Source organism: Epinephelus moara, chromosome 20, assembly GCF_006386435.1.
Source record: "Epinephelus moara isolate mb chromosome 20, YSFRI_EMoa_1.0, whole genome shotgun sequence".
Lineage (NCBI taxonomy): Eukaryota > Metazoa > Chordata > Actinopteri > Perciformes > Serranidae > Epinephelus > Epinephelus moara.
The window spans coordinates 23,156,850-23,178,200 of NC_065525.1; the positions used below are offsets into that span (position 1 = coordinate 23,156,850).

The following is a 21,351-nucleotide window of genomic DNA, read 5'->3' on the forward strand; positions in this document are numbered from 1 at the left end:
TCACCACCACTTTCACACACACACACATGCTCTATTCATAGCGTGCGTTGGCAAATGTTGAAAGACGTCTTTAACGCTCCTGCCTAATCTGTTCCCAAAGTGATGGCACTCCAATTAAAGCATCTACTGGAGTCTGGAGCGCTCACTGCCTTAGGACAATGCACTCCAGTGTGTAGGCTCCACTCTCCTCAAAAAGACTGAAAGACAAAAATAAACAAAAAGAAAGACAAAACAAAGACAGAAACAGAAAGGGAGACGTTTGTCAGTAGTTTTCTGTCCTACACTGGCAGGTTGTTGATTTGCTTCATGAAAATGTTGCAGATATTGTAGGTACAAAATGTTCTCAGGTCATTTTTGTCCCTGTCTGTTATTTCTGGCTCCATCATGCTGCCTACAGTTTGTACTTTTGCAGAACTACAGGTTGTCCCTTTTCTTGTAGCAAGGCAATGACCGCCCTCTGGTGGCAGGCTCAGGTTATTACATAACATTTACACATGTAACTGAACTTTGCAGCCAAGAGTTTCTCACCCATTAAACAGCAGCATGCATGTGTAATTGGCTGGCAGTAGTGGAGGAAGAACTCAGATCCTTTTCTTAAGTAAAAGTACCATTATAACCACATTGCAAGTAAAAATTCTACATTCAGGAATAGTGAAGTAGTGCAAAATATACTTATAGTATCAAAAGTATTTGTTCTGCAGAAAAATATAAACCCTGTGACTGACATATTATATATATGACATACTCAAGCATACTTTTTTTATTGATCCCTGATGAGACATTTATTTTTTCTCTCTATTGTTATTTTTTTACATTACCTTTACATTTCACACACAGGTGCACAAACAGGACCTATTCACATGCATAATGGAGAGATGACTGCACATGTTCAGGCAATTTGGGGTTCAGTGCCTTGCTCAAGGGTACCTAAGCAATACCCAGGAGGCAAACTGGCACCTGTCCAGCTACACTACCAGTCCACACTCCCTACGTCGTCCATACAAATCTGAGGGATCATGAAATAACTAATGGTGTATGAAAAAAAAAAAAAAAATGAAAACAACATACTGCTACACAAATTCATATTAGTTTTTTGAAAACACAAGCAAAAACATGTCATGAATCCCTGAGTATCTATGTTATTTAGGTACAATCTTAATCCGAAAAGTAACCAATAGCCTCACCATAACTGTTAGATAAATGTAAGAAAAAAACAGTACCAAATAAGATAATCAGTATACTCAAGTACAAGTACTTCAAGTACTTCAGTACTGTACATAGGTACAAAACTTGGGTACACATACTTAGTTTCCACCACTGTTGACTGGAAGCAGTTCAATTAACACTTGTATTTCTAATGTCTGCTCACAGGGAAGCAAAAAAAGATTACAATTTCCTTTCCTCTGTTTTCTACTGCCCTCTACAGGAGAGCTGACTGAAGGACAGTAAAGAGCTGCCACAGTGAGGTCTAGAGCCATGGGAGTTTAAATTATCTTACATATATATAGTTGTAATATGAGATAAGCCGAAACCACAGTGTGGCAGGGGTGTAAATGGCTACAGATGGGGCACCCAGTGGCTTAGTGGGTAGAGCAGGCCTGTCATTTGTGAAGGCAATGTCCTTGCCACAGCAGCTGCAGGCTCTTCTTAATATTCAGACCTGAAGTGTTGCTCTGACTTGTAGTGAAAACCTAAAATGAATCAGTCACTGTGTCCCATTGCAGACCAGGTTCATCCTTCATGGCAACAACACTCCTCGATAGCAGTGACCGCCGAGCAGGACCAACAAAAACTGCTGAAGGATGGCCTGAGGGAATGTGACAAAGAGCTCAAGACATGGGCCTGACCCTCAAATTCCCCAGATCCCAATGTGATTGAGCATTCGTGAGAACTTTTAGTACTCTCGATCTACAGTGGTGCCTCCTTGGACCGGACTTGGCTCTGACTGTCGAGGCATGGACACAGGACCTCTGGAGGTGTCCTGTGGTGTCTGGCACCAGGGCATCTGTGGCGGATCCTTTGAGTACTGTGGGTTGTGAGTTTGGGTTCTGGCACATCCTGCTCATGGTCGATCAGACTGGGATTTGGGGAATTTGGAAGCCAGTTCGACACACAGCTCTTTGTCACAGTCCTTGGGCCATTCCTGAAGAGTTTTTGCAATGCAGTGTGGGGCATTGTCCTGCTAGGGGACCACTGTGACAAGATGATCAGTGTTATTCATCTTTCAGTGGTTTTAATGTTGTGGCTGATCGTTGCAAATGTAGTATAGAGTACAATATTTGCTGTTTGACTTTACAGCTCAATTGTTACAAGCTAGAAAAAGGATACTAATGCACCTAGTGGCATGTATTTTCAGGACTGAAGGTTTTAAGTGTTCAAAATTATTCAGAATTTAAACTGTAATCTATTTTTCATCCACAATGCCACTTCGATCCGTCTGTCTGCAAGCCACTAAGAGGATTTCTCAAAAGAATCAGTTGACAAGTAAATAAATCAAACTGGATCCACTTATACATAAATACATCATAATTTATTTGACACACATAGACAGTCAACACCACAACCTCATCCGCATAATATGACATCTTCAGTTTCAATGGGTCAGCAGAACACTTCTCCTCATTACAATAATTTCAACTAAGCAAAAGAACAAACAGACGAGGAGATAGATATGGCCAGAATATAGCAGTCTGTGTAAACATCTACAGGAGATGGACACACACTCACCATGGGTGATCCTGATGGCAAGTTACACCATGGCTGTCTAAAGAGATATTAGACACTACACAGACTGAAATCATTATGAACAGAACAGAACATCAATCAGTTAGGTCCTTGCCTTACCCTGAGCTCTTCTAACAGCCTCTCTGACATCATCTTGAATCAGAATATTACCAGGACGTGTCTATCACACACACCTGCTTCACAGTACTATGCTTCGAGTTGGACGGCTCTGTCGTACCGAGCTTTAAGGCCTCCGTGTTCATGTGACTTCTCTGAACCTGGCTCTAGGTGCATGATGTGTGTGTTTGTAAGTGTGTTTTCTACACACAGTTGCTATTCCAGGTACCAGAGCGCATAAAGGGGGTGGTTGGTTAAAGGGGTCGTTCAGTGGAAAGTCTCCTGAGGGTCCGGTCTCTCCCCTCACTTCACCAGCTCTCTAGCTCCATACCAACGCTTTCGAATGGGACGAGTTTAGCTGCACGTGCTCGTAGTGCTCCCCGTTTCCCTGGAATCAAAAACAAACACGTTTACTTCGCATTACCGTAAAAGACCTTTGGTATTTCACTTGTAAAAGTGAAACGGTGCTGTGATTCTCACCTTGGATGCGATGGCTTTGAGTTTGCCAAGCAGAGAGGGTTTTGTGTACACGATTTCATCCTCCATGTCTCCTTCGTTCTCTCCCTCCATCACAGCACAGCTGTCAGCTCCTGGCATCTCACACTCCTTATTGGCAGACATCACCAACCGCGAGTACTTGTACTCCAACCTAGCAAAGAGATGAGCGACAGAATCAATACTGTAGGGGAAAGAAATGAACGTTGTCCTCATGAATATTGACAAAAACTGCGATGTGACAAGGAAGGAATGGCAGGAGGGACGGGATCAAATGAGGTGAGCTTGGAGGAGAGAGAGAAAGACAAGAAATGAGTAGCAAAAAAGGAAATGGCAAGGAGTAGGGAGGAAGAAAGAAATTACATTTGTAAGGAAGAACTGTGAGGAGAAGTGGGACAGGAAGGAAAGACAGAAGCAGTAAGAGGGATGAAGTGAATAAGGAACACAGGATGGAAGCAGTCGAGCAAGGAAAAGGAAAAGAAGGGAAGCAAATATGAAAGGAAAGAAGAAAAAAGGAAATTGAACCTTTTGTTCTTCTTCCAGAAGTAGCAGGTGAGGGAGACGAGCAGCACCGCGGTGAAAGCCCCCAGCCCTGCGCCGAGCCGCACCCAGAACTCCATCCCCTCACATGGTAACGTTTTCTTTTCAGGCAAGGTCACACCTCCAATACACAGCTTGGGTTCAGTCCACACGTACAGCAGGTCCTGAGGAAGAACATACACACACATGAGGCACCAATTAAGCCAGAACATATACTCAATATTGCACTGTTCCCTCACATACAGTGCAACCTGCAAGTATTTTGGGACTTTAATTGGAGTGGCTTTACTCCAGCATGTTGAATTCTAAGTGAAACAAATACGTTACGGGTGTTTGCTTTGGCGAGGGGATATAAAATAGGTTTTAAATTCAACACAGTCAATGGGATGTGGGCGTAAACACCCTCAAATTAAAGCTGTCAGCACATTGTTTCATTTCCAATCCAATGTGCTTCACTCAAGAACCAAACCCAATGTGTCCCAGCACTGCAATAACTCTCTGACCACACACACCTGGTGCTCTCCCTTGCAAACTCCCTCTATCTGATGGTAGTCTCTCTCTGTGCATGTAGGACAAGCTCCCGAGCTCTCCCACAAGAAATGAAAGGTGCAGCCGTCGCATGTTCCCGCAGGGCACTGACTGTAAGAGCCAAACACAAGCTGTCACTTCTGCGCCACATCACAGCATGAATAAGGGCAGCATGTGATATTAGACAGGAGGTGACAGAGATGTAGTACCTGGGAACTGAGAGCTCGCCTTTAGTGCTTTTCTCTGGGTTACAGCGAAGTGTCACCACCGCGCTTCGACCTGACTCACAAGATGATGTCGCCTCCAAGGACCTTGGCGACAAAAAAAAACAGAGAGCAAGACAGAATCTTAGAGCACTACATTTCTTGACAAAGAGAAAAATACCTGACATAACAGAGGTACCTGTAGTAGAAGTTGACATCAGGGACTTTCTTGGAGGTCTGAGGGTACAGCTCTGGTCTCGCCCTTATTCCATCAAGTGTACTGTCGACTGTTACTCCTGTTAACACACAAATAAGGGCTGATATAATGTGTGCATGTACAATAATGTGTCTCTGTCTCTCTTCTGTAACATGAATATCACATTAGGTGGACCTTTTCTTGCCATTATATCTTTTTATCTTTTAAAGCAATGGCACCAGATGCAGCTCTCCGCACCAACACTGTCTGCATCTAATGCTCACTAACCCAGTAATGTGTCAGCCAGGTTAATGGACTGCGAGGCAAGCGCCGTGTGGAAGCCTCGTCCGGTAGCTGGGATTATAGTTGACTGACAGATGAAGGTCTTGACAGCGTTGGCACCTTCGCCCTTCTCCCTCTGGGAGTCGGTGATGGATAGGTCTGTTACGTTGTCTGTGCATACCGCCAACTGACCCTTGAATAAAGGAAAAGAGCAAATAGCAAGGGCGATGCATTTGTACACACGAACTTCCGACTGTATTGTCTGCAGTGTGAGTGTGAGTGTGTGTTCTCTTCGCACCTTTCCTCCACACAGGCTGATGTTGAAGTGGTGGAAGTACTTGGTTCCTTTGGAGGTGAAGCTCGGGCCATTCATCAGCGATCCTACATACCCAAGGAGGCTGAAGTCATAAGTCAGAGTGACGTTGCCTTCTGTGTGGGTGAAGTGACAGTCACTGTAACATATGCTGTGGTTCTGTGAAGAAAAAAAAACATAAATATGCATAAGGCTGTGTAAAAGTTTTACAAATGAGAGCTTGACTCCTTTCCGCAACACTAACAAACCTTGTCGCTCTTGCTGGAAGGTCCACAGGGTTTGCAGGCGTCTGGGCCCGGCGTGGCGTGAGGGACGAGGTACGTGTTACGTGGACACTCTGTGCACTGGCTGGTGAGCGTGTCTATGTAGTATCCAGGTGGGCAAGGCACACATGTAGAGCTGGAAGGTTGGGTGCTGAGGGCACAAGCCCGGCACCCAGAGGACACGCCATCCACAGCGTTACTCACTGAGATGGAGTAGATTCGCGCCACGTCGTTGACATACCGGCGTACCTGAGAGAGACAGACAGGTACAGAGTGAGACTGCTAATCAAGCTCTAGGATTCATCAGCCTCATCCGCCTTAGCACTCAGCAGCCTCAGATTCATCAGCCACCACCACCACCACCACCACCAGTGTCTAGACTCCAGGGGGGGGATTTATCTTGCTGCCGCTCAGATGTCCCTCAATCACAAAATATCTCCCTCTGGTGTCCAAGCAACAAAGACTTCTGTTAAATCTTGATCAGCACAAATCGTCTGTTAATCTGTACACTCATATTCTGTATTAAATATTATCTTTCTCCTGAATGAAATAGGTGCTGTGGAGTTTAAAGAGGTTTACACAAAACAAAATCTTCTTCCAGAGGCTCTAACACCAACCCCTGCACATGAACGGATCACAGCGTGCAGTATTGGTACGTTATACAAGATGTAATTCTGCCCTCACTTAAAACGCCCACACTCCTGAAAAAAAAGAGCAAGTTAATGATTCAAGCTTCACCTAAGTGAGCCCAGTGATAAAGTAGTCTATTTGATTTGTGGTCTGGTTCAAACACTAACACCACCTCAGATAGTATCTTTAATACCCAACAGAAGGGAGTGTTAAGTGTACCAAGTGTGGAGTGGATTTAAAAGACTAAAGGCTGTCCCAGTTGTTGTTTGAACTTGCAGAAGTGGGAGCTCTGAAAAACTTCCTGATTTGTTTTTCAGAGCTCCTAGTTCTGGCTGTCTTGTTTCTGGACTTAACACGATGAATATATGGGTTGTATCATGAGACATGAGGCCAGGTTTCTAGACCAACTGGCCTACTCCTGGGTCTGCGGCTCCACAGCTGAGCACAGAGGTTCACTGTGGATATGCACAATGAACCAGATTTCTATTATAAAGGGGAACTTGCTGTGTGATCTTCGTTAAAGGAATACTTCACCCTCAAAATGACCATCTGTATATCAATTATCAACCAAGTGTTACACTGAATATTTGAAGAAAACTTTTTCTTGCGTGCCTCCGGTGAACGGAGAATCCAAAAACAGAGAAAATTCTTGATGAATTCAAGTAGAGCGGCACTGCATTTACCAAAACACCCATTTACAAACTCTCACAACGTATGCAGTATAATCCAAGTCTCTTTAATCCAGTCACATGCTCAGTACTTCCCAGGTAGGCAGCCCTTTCTGACAACAATCTCAGAACCCATCAGCTATCGGTCCAATGACGATAAAGCCTCTGGGGGTAAGGCCCAATATTTCGGGCTAAGCCGGTGAAGCCAGCGGACATCTGGGCAAGACTTCCTCTTACATGCACAGGTCATTTTTGCTACTCTCTCTAAGCATATATCTGTATTTGAATGCAGATAATTAAAAAAAAAGTAACATAAAGCTAGCTGTTTCGATGATAACCGATGGATTCCAAGATAGCATGTTGGCCAATGCGTTCGGCCTCTCCACATAGACTGTTTACCTGCCATTCAGATATGATTGGTCAATGCTTCTCAAACTACAAACCAGGATACTTTCAATAACACAATCTTGTCTTGTCACTGTCAGATTACTGCGTAAATATGCTGAATCTGTTTATAGAGATTATTCTAATGGGAAACTAAACTAAAAGTGAAACTTATCTATTTATTCCATCAGTAGTTTGTTTGTGTTATTGTGTGACTTTCGTGGTTCTGAACTATAAAATAACAATAATGATCGAAATGTATTTGTTATAGCACCTTTCACAGAAATGAAATCCACAAAGCGCTTCACAAAATCCAATCGAGCAAATCATGCAATCAACAAAAACAAAAGCAATGTAATAATTAAAACAAAGCAACAAAAAAGTAAAACATAGAGCAAATACAGGCTAGTGAGGCCTCAAAAAGAAACATACCAGGGAACAAGCACTGGACAATTTAGGGTGAGACAAAGGCCATTTTGAAAAGATGGGTCTTCAATTGTTTTTTTTTAAATATTTCCAAAGAGGCCGCAAGTTCCATAGTGTTGGAGCCACTACTTCAAAGGCACAATCACCTTTTGTTTTGAGTCTTGAGCAGGGGGACAGCCAGTTGGTCCTGTTCTGAAGACCTATGGGACCTACTGACAATGTATGAATGGAGAAGGGAATCCTGAGTGATGTGGGTTGACCTGCTGGACCTGGTTAACAGCCTAGCAGCAACCCTAAACCCTGACACTACAGTCACACAATAACACACACAAACTAGGCAGTGGTAGATCAGCAACTCCCATGTTCAGGGAGGTAGAATTAAATTCACAGGGGACATTATTGATTATTATATATTGCCTCTACTTACATCTGAAGGTTGGTTAGTCCTCTGGAAAGCCCATGTGTAGGAAACCGAGGCGTTTTTTGTCATGACGTGTGTGTAGGTCTGTCTCGTTTTCGTCCTCTCCCATGATTCCACCACCGTAGTGCTCTTCCTGTTTACATCCTAAAATAAAACAAGGTGTTCACTTCATTCACATCGCCTATGAACAATGTGTATGGAGCAGCAAACATTTGTCAGGAGCCATTCCCACCATCATAAAGTAAAGCTCGCAGTCAGCCACGCACACTGTTTCAAATTCAAACGTGATGCGACCAAACTCCGTCCCAGAATGGCTTGACATAGACGTGGGGAGCCTGGTGGCAGATGCAAACAGAGAAGAGTGGAATCAATCACAACAAAAAGAAAAAGACAGCTCGGTGCCGAGAGTGATGGAGACTGAGAAACACAACATGACTTCACTCACTTGAAGCCAGGGACGTGGATGTTGAGGATGAGGTAATCATTATCCGAGCTTCCTGCTCCACTCTGGATGTGATCTCCTGCCACCTCCCAGCCTGAAGGACAGGACAAATCCACATCACTCACTCTGGTCAATCTACTCTAAAGGAATAGTTCAACAATAAGTGAAATACACTTGCTTTCTTGCAGAGAATCAGTTAGGTGGATCAATACCACTCTCATGTCTGTATGGGAAAAATAAAGCTACAACCAGTTAGCTACACAGCTACGTCTACAGCTACTAATGTAAAAACAATGTGTTGTGGTTTTACAGGCAGCTATGAGATGGACTATTTCTGGGCTGGGCGTCTTGAAGTGTTGTTGTCATCGTGAGGTCGCCAGGCAACCAGTGGAGACTGCCTGCTGCAAAGAAATTGTCCAAGCTACAAGGTGTTAATTACTGAGCTTTAGGGCCCTGACACAGCAAGCTGAGGATCGGTTATGAGTCAGTGTTGGTGAGCATCGTCCGCCCTAGTTTTTGCAGTGTAGCACAAATTGGCCTCTGTGGGCTGTTTTTCAGCCGATTCAGCATGTTGTTTTGGCGTCTGAGCCGTTAACAGTTCAGCTCAGTGCACACGTAGACAAAGGAAAGTGAGGAAAGCAAACAAATGAGTTAAGTCAAGAGGGCGTGAGATTGAAACACAGTTGTCACATGAGGTAAGGTTATATTTCAGGCATTAAGCTCTTAGTTATTGTTGGCTAGTGCACGGTAAAAATCCTATTTTTGTTAACAACAGGTTGCTTTGTTTATGTGCTAACTGACTAGCTAGCGTCTTGAATCTGTCCTGTCAGTCCTCCAATTGACGAATACAAACTACTATCGCCTGCTGGTATGATGTTATTGAGATATCTCCTCTCACGCAGGTGCTAGTCGGCCATTGGCTTCAGTCTTTTGCGGTGTGTTCAAGCGCAACTTTTTGGCGAGACACAAGCAAGGTGAGGCGATGCAACAGTCTGTCTTTGTCGCCACTAGTTCTTTGACGTCGGTTTGGTGTGTCTGGGTGTTAAGAGGTTCTGGTAGGTGGACTTTGTTACTTTCGGAGGCAGGTAAGCATCTTCTGCTTATTTCCAGTTTTTGTGCTAAGCTAAACTAAGCTAAGCATGTCTTGGCTTCTACAGACAGAGAGTGGTATCCATCTTCTCATCTTACCTTCAGCAAGAGATTGAAGAAGCATACACCCCACAATCTTGGCATATTCTTTACAGAGAGTCACACAGGGAGACAGAGAGCACCATTGGACATATTTTGCCAAAAAATACCCACCGTTCATATTGTCACACTTGGAGTTGCCCACATTGAAACAGGACGTCTTCATGTTTGTAGGAAGAATATTCCACCATTTATACTCATAACCCAGGGTAGGCTCAGTGCCAGCTGGACACTGCGTACATGCTGGGGGGGTGAACACAATGAAAAACACAATAAGAACAACACACGGAGCAGAACTAAATCAACTGAAGGAAAATGGCAGGGAATAACAAAAAACAAATCAAGTTCCCAGTACGTTTCATCCCATCAGAATAGGTCCCAGGTGGGCATGGCGAGCAGGTGGCCATGTCATTGTTATAGAAACCGGGGTTACAGGGGGGGCAGGGCTCCCTCTCTCCACTCGGAGGCAACGACTCAGCTCCAGTCACACCCTCCAAGCAGATCTTCGGTTCAATCCACTTATATATGACCCGCGTCTGGAAATGACACAGAGATGGGGGGTGATGGACTGGAACAGAGGCTGTGATTACAGAATGGGACTTCTGTGAGTGTTTAATCTAGAGGTGGCCTCTTTTCTCTCACCTTGCCTTCGTGGTCACACGCTGTGTGGATTTGGAAATAGTCCTTTTTGGAGCACAGAGGTCTGTCCTTACACACGGCGGATCCCTCAGCTTGGAAAAGAGAAGTGGTGAAAGTGGCTATCATTTAAAGGAGCGACTGCAGAATATATTTAAGAGTTTACACAGAGCCCCACAAATACAGGGACACTTTAATGAGTAAAGCAAGCAGCCGAATATGTGATACAAGATGTGAAGGTAGATAAGGAATAAAAGAACAGAGAGAATAATGTGCTCTGGAAAAAAAGAGTGTTTTGGCAGAAGCCTGCTAAAAACACAGCAGTGAAGCACAGGGGTCATACAATATGCATAAAGAGGTGTACTGAATTAATTATGTAATATGTTCTGAATACTCTACTTCTTACAGTCACTTCTCAGTGACTTTACTAAATAGGACATGCAGTCACATCATATGAAAGGAATTATAAGACACCTTATATCAAAGCAAATTAAAGAGGAGAAAAAAAGCAATTTTTGTTTCATTAAGACCACTTAAAAAAAATCACAAATGGATGAAACAATCATATCAGACAGCCAGATTTCTGTTATTATGACTAATCCATCAGCTTCTCTCAAACGGGGTACGGTGAGAGCCTTACGTGTGGAAATGTATTCATGTAAATCCCTATTGAGAATCACACTAAAATAGATCAGGGAGCGTTACTTTTATCATCAGAAATCGCATATTAGAAAACAAAAATTTGTAAAATGTAAATAATATAGGAGCTTTATGAAAAATACAAGAGCACGCTCGCTACATCATCTGCTGCTCCCTCGCGATCACAGAAGCCCCCCCGCGCTGAACTAACAAGCATGCTTCTCCTTCTGAAGTTTGACTAATGTTGCTGAAAATAGGACAAGCTCTCTTTCTATCCTTTGGCTGTGCCGTGTGCTTCTGCGAGCAGCACTGATAACAATTAGGCTACACTGACTGCAGTTCCATTATTTCGTTCCAAAGATTCAACATTAGTGCGGATTTGAAATGCCGAACATGTGCACATCTTTTTTCCTGTGTGTGTGTGTGTTCCTACCTGCATACTGAGTGGTTGTGTTGCAAGGGGTGCAGGAGCTGGCGCCGTGACCAGCGAAGGTGTCGCGAGGACATGGTTCACATGTAGAGGAGCCAGGGGTTCGGCTGAATGTCCCCGGCTTACATGGGAAACACTCTGATGTGTAGGCAACTCCTGACAGAAGGAAATGAGTGTACTGATTTGTCATCGATTATAGTGAGAAGTTGGGAAAAGAGATGGGAATTTGTTACTGACCTTCTATTTGAACATTTTTCAGCAAAACAGGCTTCACCCCTTTGGCGCCCATGAGGACTCCACCTGTCCTCCAGTACAGGATGTTGGTGCCAGATTTCAGGTTCACCTAGAATAGAGATGGTTTCATGTATTATCAGTCAAGCTGTGGCGCAACAGAGAGCAGTAAAGAAAAATAGGACTTTGCTTTGTGTAGCTTCAATTAAAGGTCCAGTACGTATGATTTAGTGGGAAATATTAGCAGAAAAGGAATATAATATAAAGTATGCTTTCTTGAGTATATAATCACCTGAAATTAAAGTTTTTGTTGAGCCGTTTATATCTACATAGGGAGCATGTTGCATTGCCATGTTTCTACAGAAGCCCAGACTGGACAAACCAAACACTGGCTCTAGAAAGGGCCATTTGAGTTTTCGCTTCAGCCACCATAGTTAGCAGCCACTCCGCGACAAGCCAAACAGTGTCGGAAAAACACTGATTTTTAACACAAAACTACTTTATTCAGTGTTTTTACCAGTTTAAATCACTGGGTCCATTTGTTTTGGAGAGGATACGACCTCTGCAGATAATTCGGCTCCTTTTAAAAACCTCCTAAACGTCTAGACCTTAAGTTATCAGAGAAAAAAGGTGAGCATACATCAACAGGTGCAGAGCTACCGGCCTGTCTGCGACGAGGGGAACAACATCATAGACACACAGATTTGTAATTTAAAACTGCTTTATTCAGTGTTGTTACTGGTTTTAATCACCTGGGGTTTCATTTATAAAACGATGCGTAGGATCCATACTAAAAATGTATGTACAGAAAAAATATTCGACAATTTCTACATTTAGGCTTCCACCTCACCATCTGCGTCGCCAATTTGCTGTCTCCAAAATGTTCATAAGCATGGGTCAAAGTTTCTGTCATCAAGTCTGTTTTTATAGACTATAACTTTTGCGGGGGAAGTGGCGCACACCTCTTTCAGGCCTCATTTTGTGCATACGCAATGTTTATAAATGAGACCCCTGGGCCATTTGTTTTGGAGAGGAAGTGACCTCTACAGATAAATCAGCTTTCGGTAAAAACTTCCTGAATGTTGATCAATCCTGACCGGGACCTCACGCTGGGCACATAGTTAAAGCTTCAGCTGGTTCCAATCTGCACTCATCACCACTAGATGCCATTAAATCCCACACACTGTCCCTTTAATGAGTCATGCCATCTTAAAATATTGCAAGAGATCAGCCCAAATGCTGGAGCTGAGCCTTTACTGCATATGGTCATTTCATTTAAATGGAAATAAAGCACAAAGCTGCACAGTGAATATTCTGCAAAGCAATAACTCCATGCATGTCAAGTGCTCTAATGCACAGGAGAATAATGTTACATGATTGAATTAACTGTCTACTTCACATGGTTTAATTTACTAATTCAAGGTGATTTATAGGTGTAATGATGTAATCAAACTTCAGCAGAGAACTGAATTTTGAAGCATGTTAATTAGACTGACACAAAGGTATGCTGCTACAACACATGCTACCTATGCAGACTGATTTCATATTGTAAACACATTTTCTTGGACCCATGAAGTTCAATCTTAAGCAAACAGTACCACATTTTAGTCCACACAATTTTTTTCATTAGACTTGACCACAAGCTAAAGGCAAAAGCTGTAGTATGCTCTTAAGAGGATCCACACAGTGCAAGAACTGAACTATTTACACATGGCAACTCACTTTTACAGTGTGACTGGAAAAATACTGGCGAGAACAATAAGTGATGTCAGCCTCTGTCTGTGTACTAACAGGCTTCCTGCTTGTATCCACCCATTCCTTGTGGTACCGCCTGAGTTCAACACATTTAATTTCCACAGAACAAGGCCAGCTGCCAAGGATGTGTCCTCCGTGGCTATTGTTCATCTTATGGCATGCAACACTTACCGTATGGGTTGCCCATTCACCATGATTGGTGAGCTTGAGCCACTTCGTATCAGCGGACTGATCCATCTCCTGACACTGGTCATTCTGGATCTAAACACACACAAATCATCAGTGTTCATGAGCGGTAACTCTCACCTCTTTTATCTCAGTGATTTATAACAACAGTATTCATTATGTACACTCATGCAGTTATACGCAGCACAAAATATTAAAGTATTGATGTGACATCTTGTCTCCGGGCAGAACTGTGTGTCTTCTGTGCGAGCACTTTTATAGAACAATAAAACATCTGTCTTTCACCATGGAAAATGAATGTAAATTAAAGATCACCATTTTTTTTAAATCTTTCCAGCACACCTGCCTTCAATTAAGCACTAATTAAGAGACTCATCATTTGACTTGCCGTAGCAGACAAAAGCACAGGTGACTCTTATATTATTAATTAATGCTCCATTTAATTTAAGTGTCCCAGCAGTAAGCCATATCAGTGAGCCAGCATGCACAATACCAGGGTGCTGGAACTGGTGCGCCTAAATGGAATGCAGCCATTAATAATGTTGATTGCTTTTCCTGCTATGACGTATCAGATGCCACCCATAAGAAACGCCTATTAATAAATTCTTGAATACAGACACTTAGGTTGATTATAGTATGTTGTCTGATGCATGCATCTAATGAGAATGACAACGATCTAGGGCTCATTCTCACTACATTTAGCTTTTTTTTCACACGCATTGTGCACATTACAATTTTAGGCCATTTATGACGAGTTAATTGCTTTATCTATTCAGTTATTTAACCATTATTTAACCAGGAAGTCATTTCCACTCAGTTTTGTGTCTGCATTTCAGTATAGTATACAGAGTATGACCCTAGTGTTGAATGCAACAGATGAATAGACATGCCACTGCAGAAATGGCAGAGAAGTTAAGAAGTTTTGAAAGTTTTTCGCTGTCTAATTTTGTGGAATATGTGCAGGGAGAAGTACAAAGACAATAACAGGACCAGTAATGCAACGTAACAAATAAGCAAATGGGAAGGTCGGCCTGTCAGGTGTGCAGCCAGTTGTGTGAAATTTGCTGTTAAAAGACATATGATCCACTATGCACACACTCTATATGGGACACAGCTAGCATGCTACCAGTGTGTCAGCTAGCTAATAATGCAGTTGAACTTTTAACTTAGAAAAATGCATAAACAGAGCTGTGTTACATTCATCGATCTGTTAGCTTTTTCGTTTCTATGCTAATCACCTCTAGGGCAGTGCTACAGTCAATGTACTCGAGGCCGGACGGTCAAAAAACAAAAACAAATGGAGAACGAGTTTCACAAACACATCGCAGGTCATGCAGACTCTCGTAGGAATTAATGGACTTTCGGTTGACTTGCATACGAACACAGAGCTACATGGAAACGAGGCATAAAACCAGCTTAAATGAAACAACTGCATTCCATTTACATAGACTTAACATGTCTTCATTCAATTTTTCTAAGATGACTGGATTTTAACAAAAGAACTGAACGGTCCAAAAGTGGGTTACAGGTCCATTCTGAATGGACCGTAAGTGATTCGCCAACGTGTCAGGTTTATAGAAAACATGATTTATTTTGAAGCACAGTGACAGTGGCACATAACTTTTATTCTGAAGTGCCGTTTCTTGCTGTAGAGAGAGAGTTAGTGACTAACAGACAGCTACTTGACAGAGACAGCAAACTAGCTTGAGGACATGGTCAAACACAAGTATGATAATGAATATATCAAACTGTGTGGACCCTGAACTAATACCTGAGGAGAGATCTGAACCCTGTGGCTGGACCAGTTGAGAACCACTGTTCTACAGGGCGTCCAAAAACATTTCACTGGCAGTCCAGACACTAACACACCAGAAGTGAAAAGATGAAAGTTAATGAATGTTTGACACTCACAAAGAACTCAAACAGCAGGTTGTTGTCTGGATACTGGTACTCAAAGCTGACAGAGCCCTGCTTCTTCAGATGGACAGCATAGATGAGAGAGACTGTGCACTCATCCCTGTTGGACTCCAGATAGTTTCCTTGCGGTACCCAGGACGAACTACGAGGGAAAGGATATCAAATTAATTTTACACTTACAAAATCGAATTTCAGTTTTTCTTGCATCCTACTCACACACCTGTTGCAGGTGAGCCTGTCGTCTCCCCGCGGACTGTTTTCCAGCGACGTTGCCAGGCTGCTGAATCCAGCAGGCATGGAATCCCATTGGTCGAAGCGGATACCGCTGCCAAGGGAGTAGCTTCCTGCTGCACACTGGGTACACTCCTGAGCCGACATCTCAAGGAACTCCCCAGACTTGCACGAGAAGGCTGGAGGACACAGAGGGACGAGGTACAAAGAGGTGGAACGATCAGTTAGGCCACGTCTTTGCATTTTGCTGCAAGAATCACACACTATATAGAATTGCACAGACTAAGGACGACAGAAAAATGGTCATGCAAATCACTGCAGCATTCAGTATAATGTAGCCCCAGTGATCACGGAACTTAATCCTTACATCCTGTTACACACTGTGTCTGTCTCTGCGGCTGTTTTTTTCCACTGAGCCTTCACGTCTTCTGCATCCGCCAACTTTTTCACACTGCCAGCTTTTCCTCATACCTGAGCTGGTCAAATGCCATTGTGATGCCTCTTTATGTTTCACAGCAACCCAGGCAGAAATGCTAAATGTGTGTGGGTTGGCAATCTGTGTAGAGGGTAAGTAGTGTGTGTCAATGTGTGCAGCAGGAATTGCTTGTAGGTGTCATTGGATTTAAAGGTAGTTTGCTGTGGCACTCATTTTCATGGTAACATAATAAGTGACGGTATTAACTGGGCCTGTTGTTGCATAATGCAACATAGTTTCACCAATATGAGGCAACAAACATCCGGTGTTCTTCCAGTGACATGTGTAGCAGTTTGAACAGTAAGTAGGAAACAGAGAAAGAGGAACAAGCCAATCCATCTCATAATGATCCATTCTTAGCATGAGAATAGTTTCCACTGTATGCAGTTTAAACATGTGTAAAATATATGCTAAATAGAGATATTTGAAGACTTCAACCTAAATCTTTTCTGCCACACTGTGACATTTCTCTGACTTACGCACCAGAAAAGACTAACACACGACAGTTTATTAAGCCGCAGCTCAACCCACACCTACCTGAAAAGACTAGCTCCCCATTAACATGCACCCTGTTCTGGGAGTGACCTTTCAATTATCTTACACACAGATTTCACCAGTGATAACCTCAACTGAGCCATTAGTGAAGGTGCTTTGACAGCACAGGGCAAACCTGTTCTAAGTGAGATCTAACAAAGAGCAAACTCGTATGACCACGTTGTAGAACATCAGTGTCTTTTAACACAATTTACGTCTGTCTTCCTGGCTCCATCTTGATGAGGCACCTTTCACCACAGCTGAGACGTCTGTGAGTCCCCTGCCTCTCAACAAAAGAAGGAATTTAACACTCCTTGTGAGTCACGTTTTACTTGGCAGATCTGTTTTATGGCAGACATTAGCACTGACAAATACTGTTGTAATTAGCAGCAACTCTGCAAACTTTCTTTTTATTCTAAGTGTTTATAACTAAGAAGCTCTATTTGGACAGATTTTCTCATGGTGATGTCCAAGACCAGAGTGTATCAAGACCAGACTAGTGTGAGTTCCACACTGCAGGACACACTTATGATAAAAAGAGAAACATGCAAACCATAAACACTCCTCAAATCGATTTGAAAGATCCACATTCTCATAAAAACTCCCGCAGAAAACAGACGAATATTCCTCCTCATTTATGTATTTTATTGCCATACTGTGTATATGTGTGTATGTATAAGTGCACCATAGGAAATGTCTTGATAAAATAAGCACAAGGCATTGCAGAGGGGAATTTTATGAGGGGGAGTTTTCCGTTGTTTAATGCGAGTGAACAAATACAAACAATAAGGAGCTAAAATCAACTTCACCATCTTTACTCAACACTCCTTTTTTGCACGGGCAGTTTAGTGACATCCACACAACTGTGGTCTTGAATGGTCTTGAAGTAAAATCCCTCATCCTCTTTTTCTAAGACTGAGAAAAGACCAAGTTTTTTTTACACATACTGTCATTAAAAAATGGTTTCAAGCTTTAAGGGGCTTTTTTGCCTTTATCTGAAAAGACCGATTCGGCATGAGGGGTGGATAGAGGGAGGGTGACATGCAGCAAAGGGCCATGAGTTGGGACCAAACCTGTGGTCGCTAAGACAAGGACACAGCCTTTCTACATGGGGTACCTGCTTTACCAGGTGAGCCAGTGGGCGGACTTCCCCTTTAAGTTTTAATTATAATAAAGCGTTTGCTCAACCAAAAAAACTTCAGTCTTCATTCCTGTAAGCATCACTGTAACTGAAAGTAATATTATGATTGTGACATGCTGTGAACCGTGAGATTTTCTGAGATGCTTATCATACCGTGAAAACCTCATATCGTTGCAACCCTAATCTTGTTGGTGGAACAGAGATATGAGTTACTGCACCTCATATTAGACACATGCAATCAATGTGAGTGAAAACGTGGCCCATTAATGACTGAACAGAGACATTATGTGGCAGTGTTTTGCTCTGAGAGCTGGTCTCAGGATATCCAAACAGGGTCAGTCAGGCTGTAGTGGTGGAAATTCCAGGCTACTGATAAGAAGGTGAGATACACACATCAAGTGTTACTCTCACTGATACACACACACACACCATATACTTACTACACTCTGTGCCGCGTACTGGCTCCGGCAGTCCAGTGCAGGCCCCGGGGCTCTGAGGGATGGCCACTCTCCACCGAGATCCCGTGCTGTCACACTCTGTGTACTCATAGTAGTAGTCCGTCTGCCAATTACACACACACAAAAAACATCTGCATAAATAGATCAGTCGCCACGCCAGCCTCGGACCCAAACAATGAGCAAATGTAGGCCAGAAGCAGGTCAGTAAACATCACACCACAAGAGGCCTCCACCCACAGCAGAGCCCTGAGTCATCTCATTCTGGGTGAGAACGCTTCAGAAAAGACTAAATGGTTGCATTAACAAGCAGCACTGAAATTAACTTCCGTATCCAGCTGCTCCAGGCTCACAGAACATGACCGCCCGTTACACTGTGTTATCTCCCAAACCACAGCCACTCTTCTGCCCTGGATACACAACATACCATCTCCATCTCCGCGGCGATGGGAAGAGGGGGGGTTGGTGTATGGCAGCAGGCGTTTTAGCAGCTGCTTGTCACAATTTCAGGATGAACACTTAGACATTTGATAATAATGGTTTTAATCTGCGGTCTGTGAGCTTGATGTTCTCGCCTCCACAGAGCTTCTCTCCATCTACAGAGGAGGGTGGCCTCGTTTCTGACAGTTTACGTAATGTTGCTCCTTGAGCCAAACCAGACTTTGACACCGCAACACATGCAGGCTGCTGTGTGTGGAGTGATTTTCACTGGTGTCCGTAGGGTCCTGGAGATAGAGCACAGTCACAGTGATGATAAAGAGAGGAGAGGGCCAAATGAAGCGTAATTATCAACCAGACTCAGTGGTTTTTTTACATTATAGCTGCAGTGATTTCACACACACTGAACTTATCCATTGTGAGCTGTGGTCAATCACTGATATGGCACACTTTCAATGCTCATCTCACACCATAATTCAGCATGAGAGTCTCTACTCTTGAATGCATTTCATGAGACATCATCCCAGAAAATGTAGCACCACACAGCCCTTCAGCAGTTATCTCTCAGCCCGTGTGAAAACAGAGATTGAGCCAACAATTTATAGGAATGTTGCTCCTCTATCTCGGGACTGTGTGACTGAGCTGCCAGCCTGGCCCTGAGGAGGTGTTGAGCTGAGCCAGACCACTGGGAAGGAAAGGCCAGTCCATGCAGGAAACTGATAACAGCCTCAACAGCACTCGAGTGGTGAAGTTCAACACACACCAGGCTGGTCACAGATTCATGTTGTTCTAACTTTGCACAAACAGCCATGATTAAAGATTTGTTCCCACCACCTCCTGCAAATTATGATTTTAAACAGGGTGCCATAATTCGGCCCCGGAGACGTGTCATCAATTTATAATCGTATTTGATGTGGTTATTCTGGATTACCAAGTCACTGTCAGCGCGCGCAGCCCGATGTGTGCGCTTCTTCTTTTTATTACCAGGCAGTGAGCTCCATAAACAGCGCAGGCAGAGAAACAGGATGAAGCCTTATTGATCGGCTGTGGCATCTCTCACCTCGCTACACTGCCGCTGTCCTTTGGCCCCGTCAATCAGCCGGAGCGTGCAGAGGATGAGAGCGCAATTGGCGACGAACCAAGCCGAGGACCGCATTGTGGATCATCCAGGGGGACAGAAAAAACACAGACCTCGATCCAGGATGGATGATCGTATCATAAACCTGAGTCGGATCGAAGGTTTGCTCGGACACAAATGGACACCTGCTACTGTCGCCTCTTTTCGGCAGATTGTAACCCTCACCACCTGCGATTATCCTCAGACTGTGCGCTCCGGGGCTGCCTCATCACAGTCAAGCGGGACAGATCTGAAAAAGCACGTCCTGCTTTGATTTTCAAAGTAAAACTTGCGACGCATGTGTGCGCAAAATATTGGCCACTGGCATATTTGTTCATGCGTATTTGCTCGAATAATTTCGACTTACATTTTTATATATATACCTTACTTTTCACAGCCCTCATATTCCTTTATATAAAATACATTGTCACATTATTTTGAAGGCAAAATACAACACATGAGGTATTATTCTGGCTGTGCGTGCTGGCTTGACGCAGCTGTGTGTGTGCGCCTTTAACCACCGGCTCTGACGCTCCTATGACGTAGCTCAGGCAAAAAAATACTTTGTTATCAAGCAGCTGTGACAAAACAACAAGAAAATGATGCTCAATATATTGTATAAGCTATATGTATTTAGGTTACATGGAATATTATGAAATTAAGATGTAAAAGCAAACTCCCTCAAAACAAACGGACCCATTGAGATCAGTGTTGCAGATTTATTTAGGCTGGTGAGAACAGATATTGTTGAAATGACCAAGCTGCGTTTTGTCCTCATCTTTAAAAAACAGCTTGGGTCACAGACGCAGTGTATTATCCTTATATCCCAGCCATTGCACTGCACACCACTGACCGCCAGAGGGAGGCCCTGCTGTGCTACCCGTCATCATTAGGCACTGCATGATGGATCACTTTGGCTGTTTGTATCTGCCTTTAATAAGTACAATGAGTTTGTATTTTCGTGCCTAAATGAAATGATTTCTTAGACATAAATGGCTCATTTGTAACTATGGAGTTCTGGCTTAGTGAGCAGAAGTATCATATCTGCCAAGTCAAGGACATAAGGCTGTGAAAAAGGGGCAAACTGTAGCTTAGAGGTCAGTGTTATGTCTACTACTAGAGTGTGAATAAATGGTTAAAACGAACACAGTAAGGTTCAATAGGGCTACATTAAGTAGGCTATAATACAGGTGGGGTGAAATAAGGCCACACAAGGATTGTACTATTGTAAAATACTGTGCAACTATGAATCTTCAGAATATAGGACCCGCTCTGTTAAGACATCCTTGATACAATTACACTTATTTCAACCAAGCTTCCCGCACCAATGTACTGTTTACATTAAT

General features: G+C 43.3%; 1 protein-coding gene across 2 annotated transcripts; it reads right to left on the minus strand.

Moving 5' to 3' along the window:
• Nucleotides 1–2,508: 2,508 nt before the first annotated feature.
• elapor2a (endosome-lysosome associated apoptosis and autophagy regulator family member 2a) lies at nucleotides 2,509–20,232 on the minus strand. 2 transcript variants are annotated; one of them, XM_050073992.1, is made up of 22 exons: nucleotides 19,949–20,232; nucleotides 18,436–18,556; nucleotides 15,835–16,024; nucleotides 15,609–15,756; nucleotides 13,683–13,772; nucleotides 11,763–11,868; nucleotides 11,529–11,681; nucleotides 10,463–10,551; nucleotides 10,176–10,356; nucleotides 9,935–10,063; nucleotides 8,636–8,726; nucleotides 8,423–8,525; nucleotides 8,197–8,334; nucleotides 5,647–5,910; nucleotides 5,384–5,557; nucleotides 5,092–5,278; nucleotides 4,807–4,903; nucleotides 4,614–4,715; nucleotides 4,389–4,515; nucleotides 3,862–4,040; nucleotides 3,322–3,490; nucleotides 2,509–3,229 (listed from the first exon to the last, which is right to left on the minus strand). In XM_050073992.1, the coding sequence occupies exons 1-22, from the start codon at nucleotides 20,042–20,044 to the stop codon at nucleotides 3,161–3,163; spliced, it is 3,003 nt and encodes a 1,000-aa protein (XP_049929949.1). In that variant the 5' UTR covers nucleotides 20,045–20,232; the 3' UTR covers nucleotides 2,509–3,160. The 2 variants fall into 2 exon arrangements, with proteins under 2 accessions (XP_049929949.1, XP_049929952.1); XM_050073995.1 differs by lacking the exon at nucleotides 19,949–20,232 and adding an exon at nucleotides 18,878–19,098.
• Between the last annotated feature and the right edge of the window lie 1,119 nt (nucleotides 20,233–21,351).

Excerpts from the sequence above, each read along its gene's own strand:
- elapor2a (XM_050073992.1), bottom strand. The coding sequence starts at position 20,044 with ATGCGGTCCTCGGCTTGGTTCGTCGCCAATTGCGCTCTCATCCTCTGC. Across the intron at positions 18,557-19,948 it reads GACAGCGGCAGTGTAGCGAG|ACGGACTACTACTATGAGTA; the intron begins GTGAGAGATGCC and ends TGTAATTGGCAG. Across the intron at positions 4,716-4,806 it reads GATGTCAACTTCTACTACAG|GTCCTTGGAGGCGACATCAT; the intron begins GTACCTCTGTTA and ends TTTGTCGCCAAG.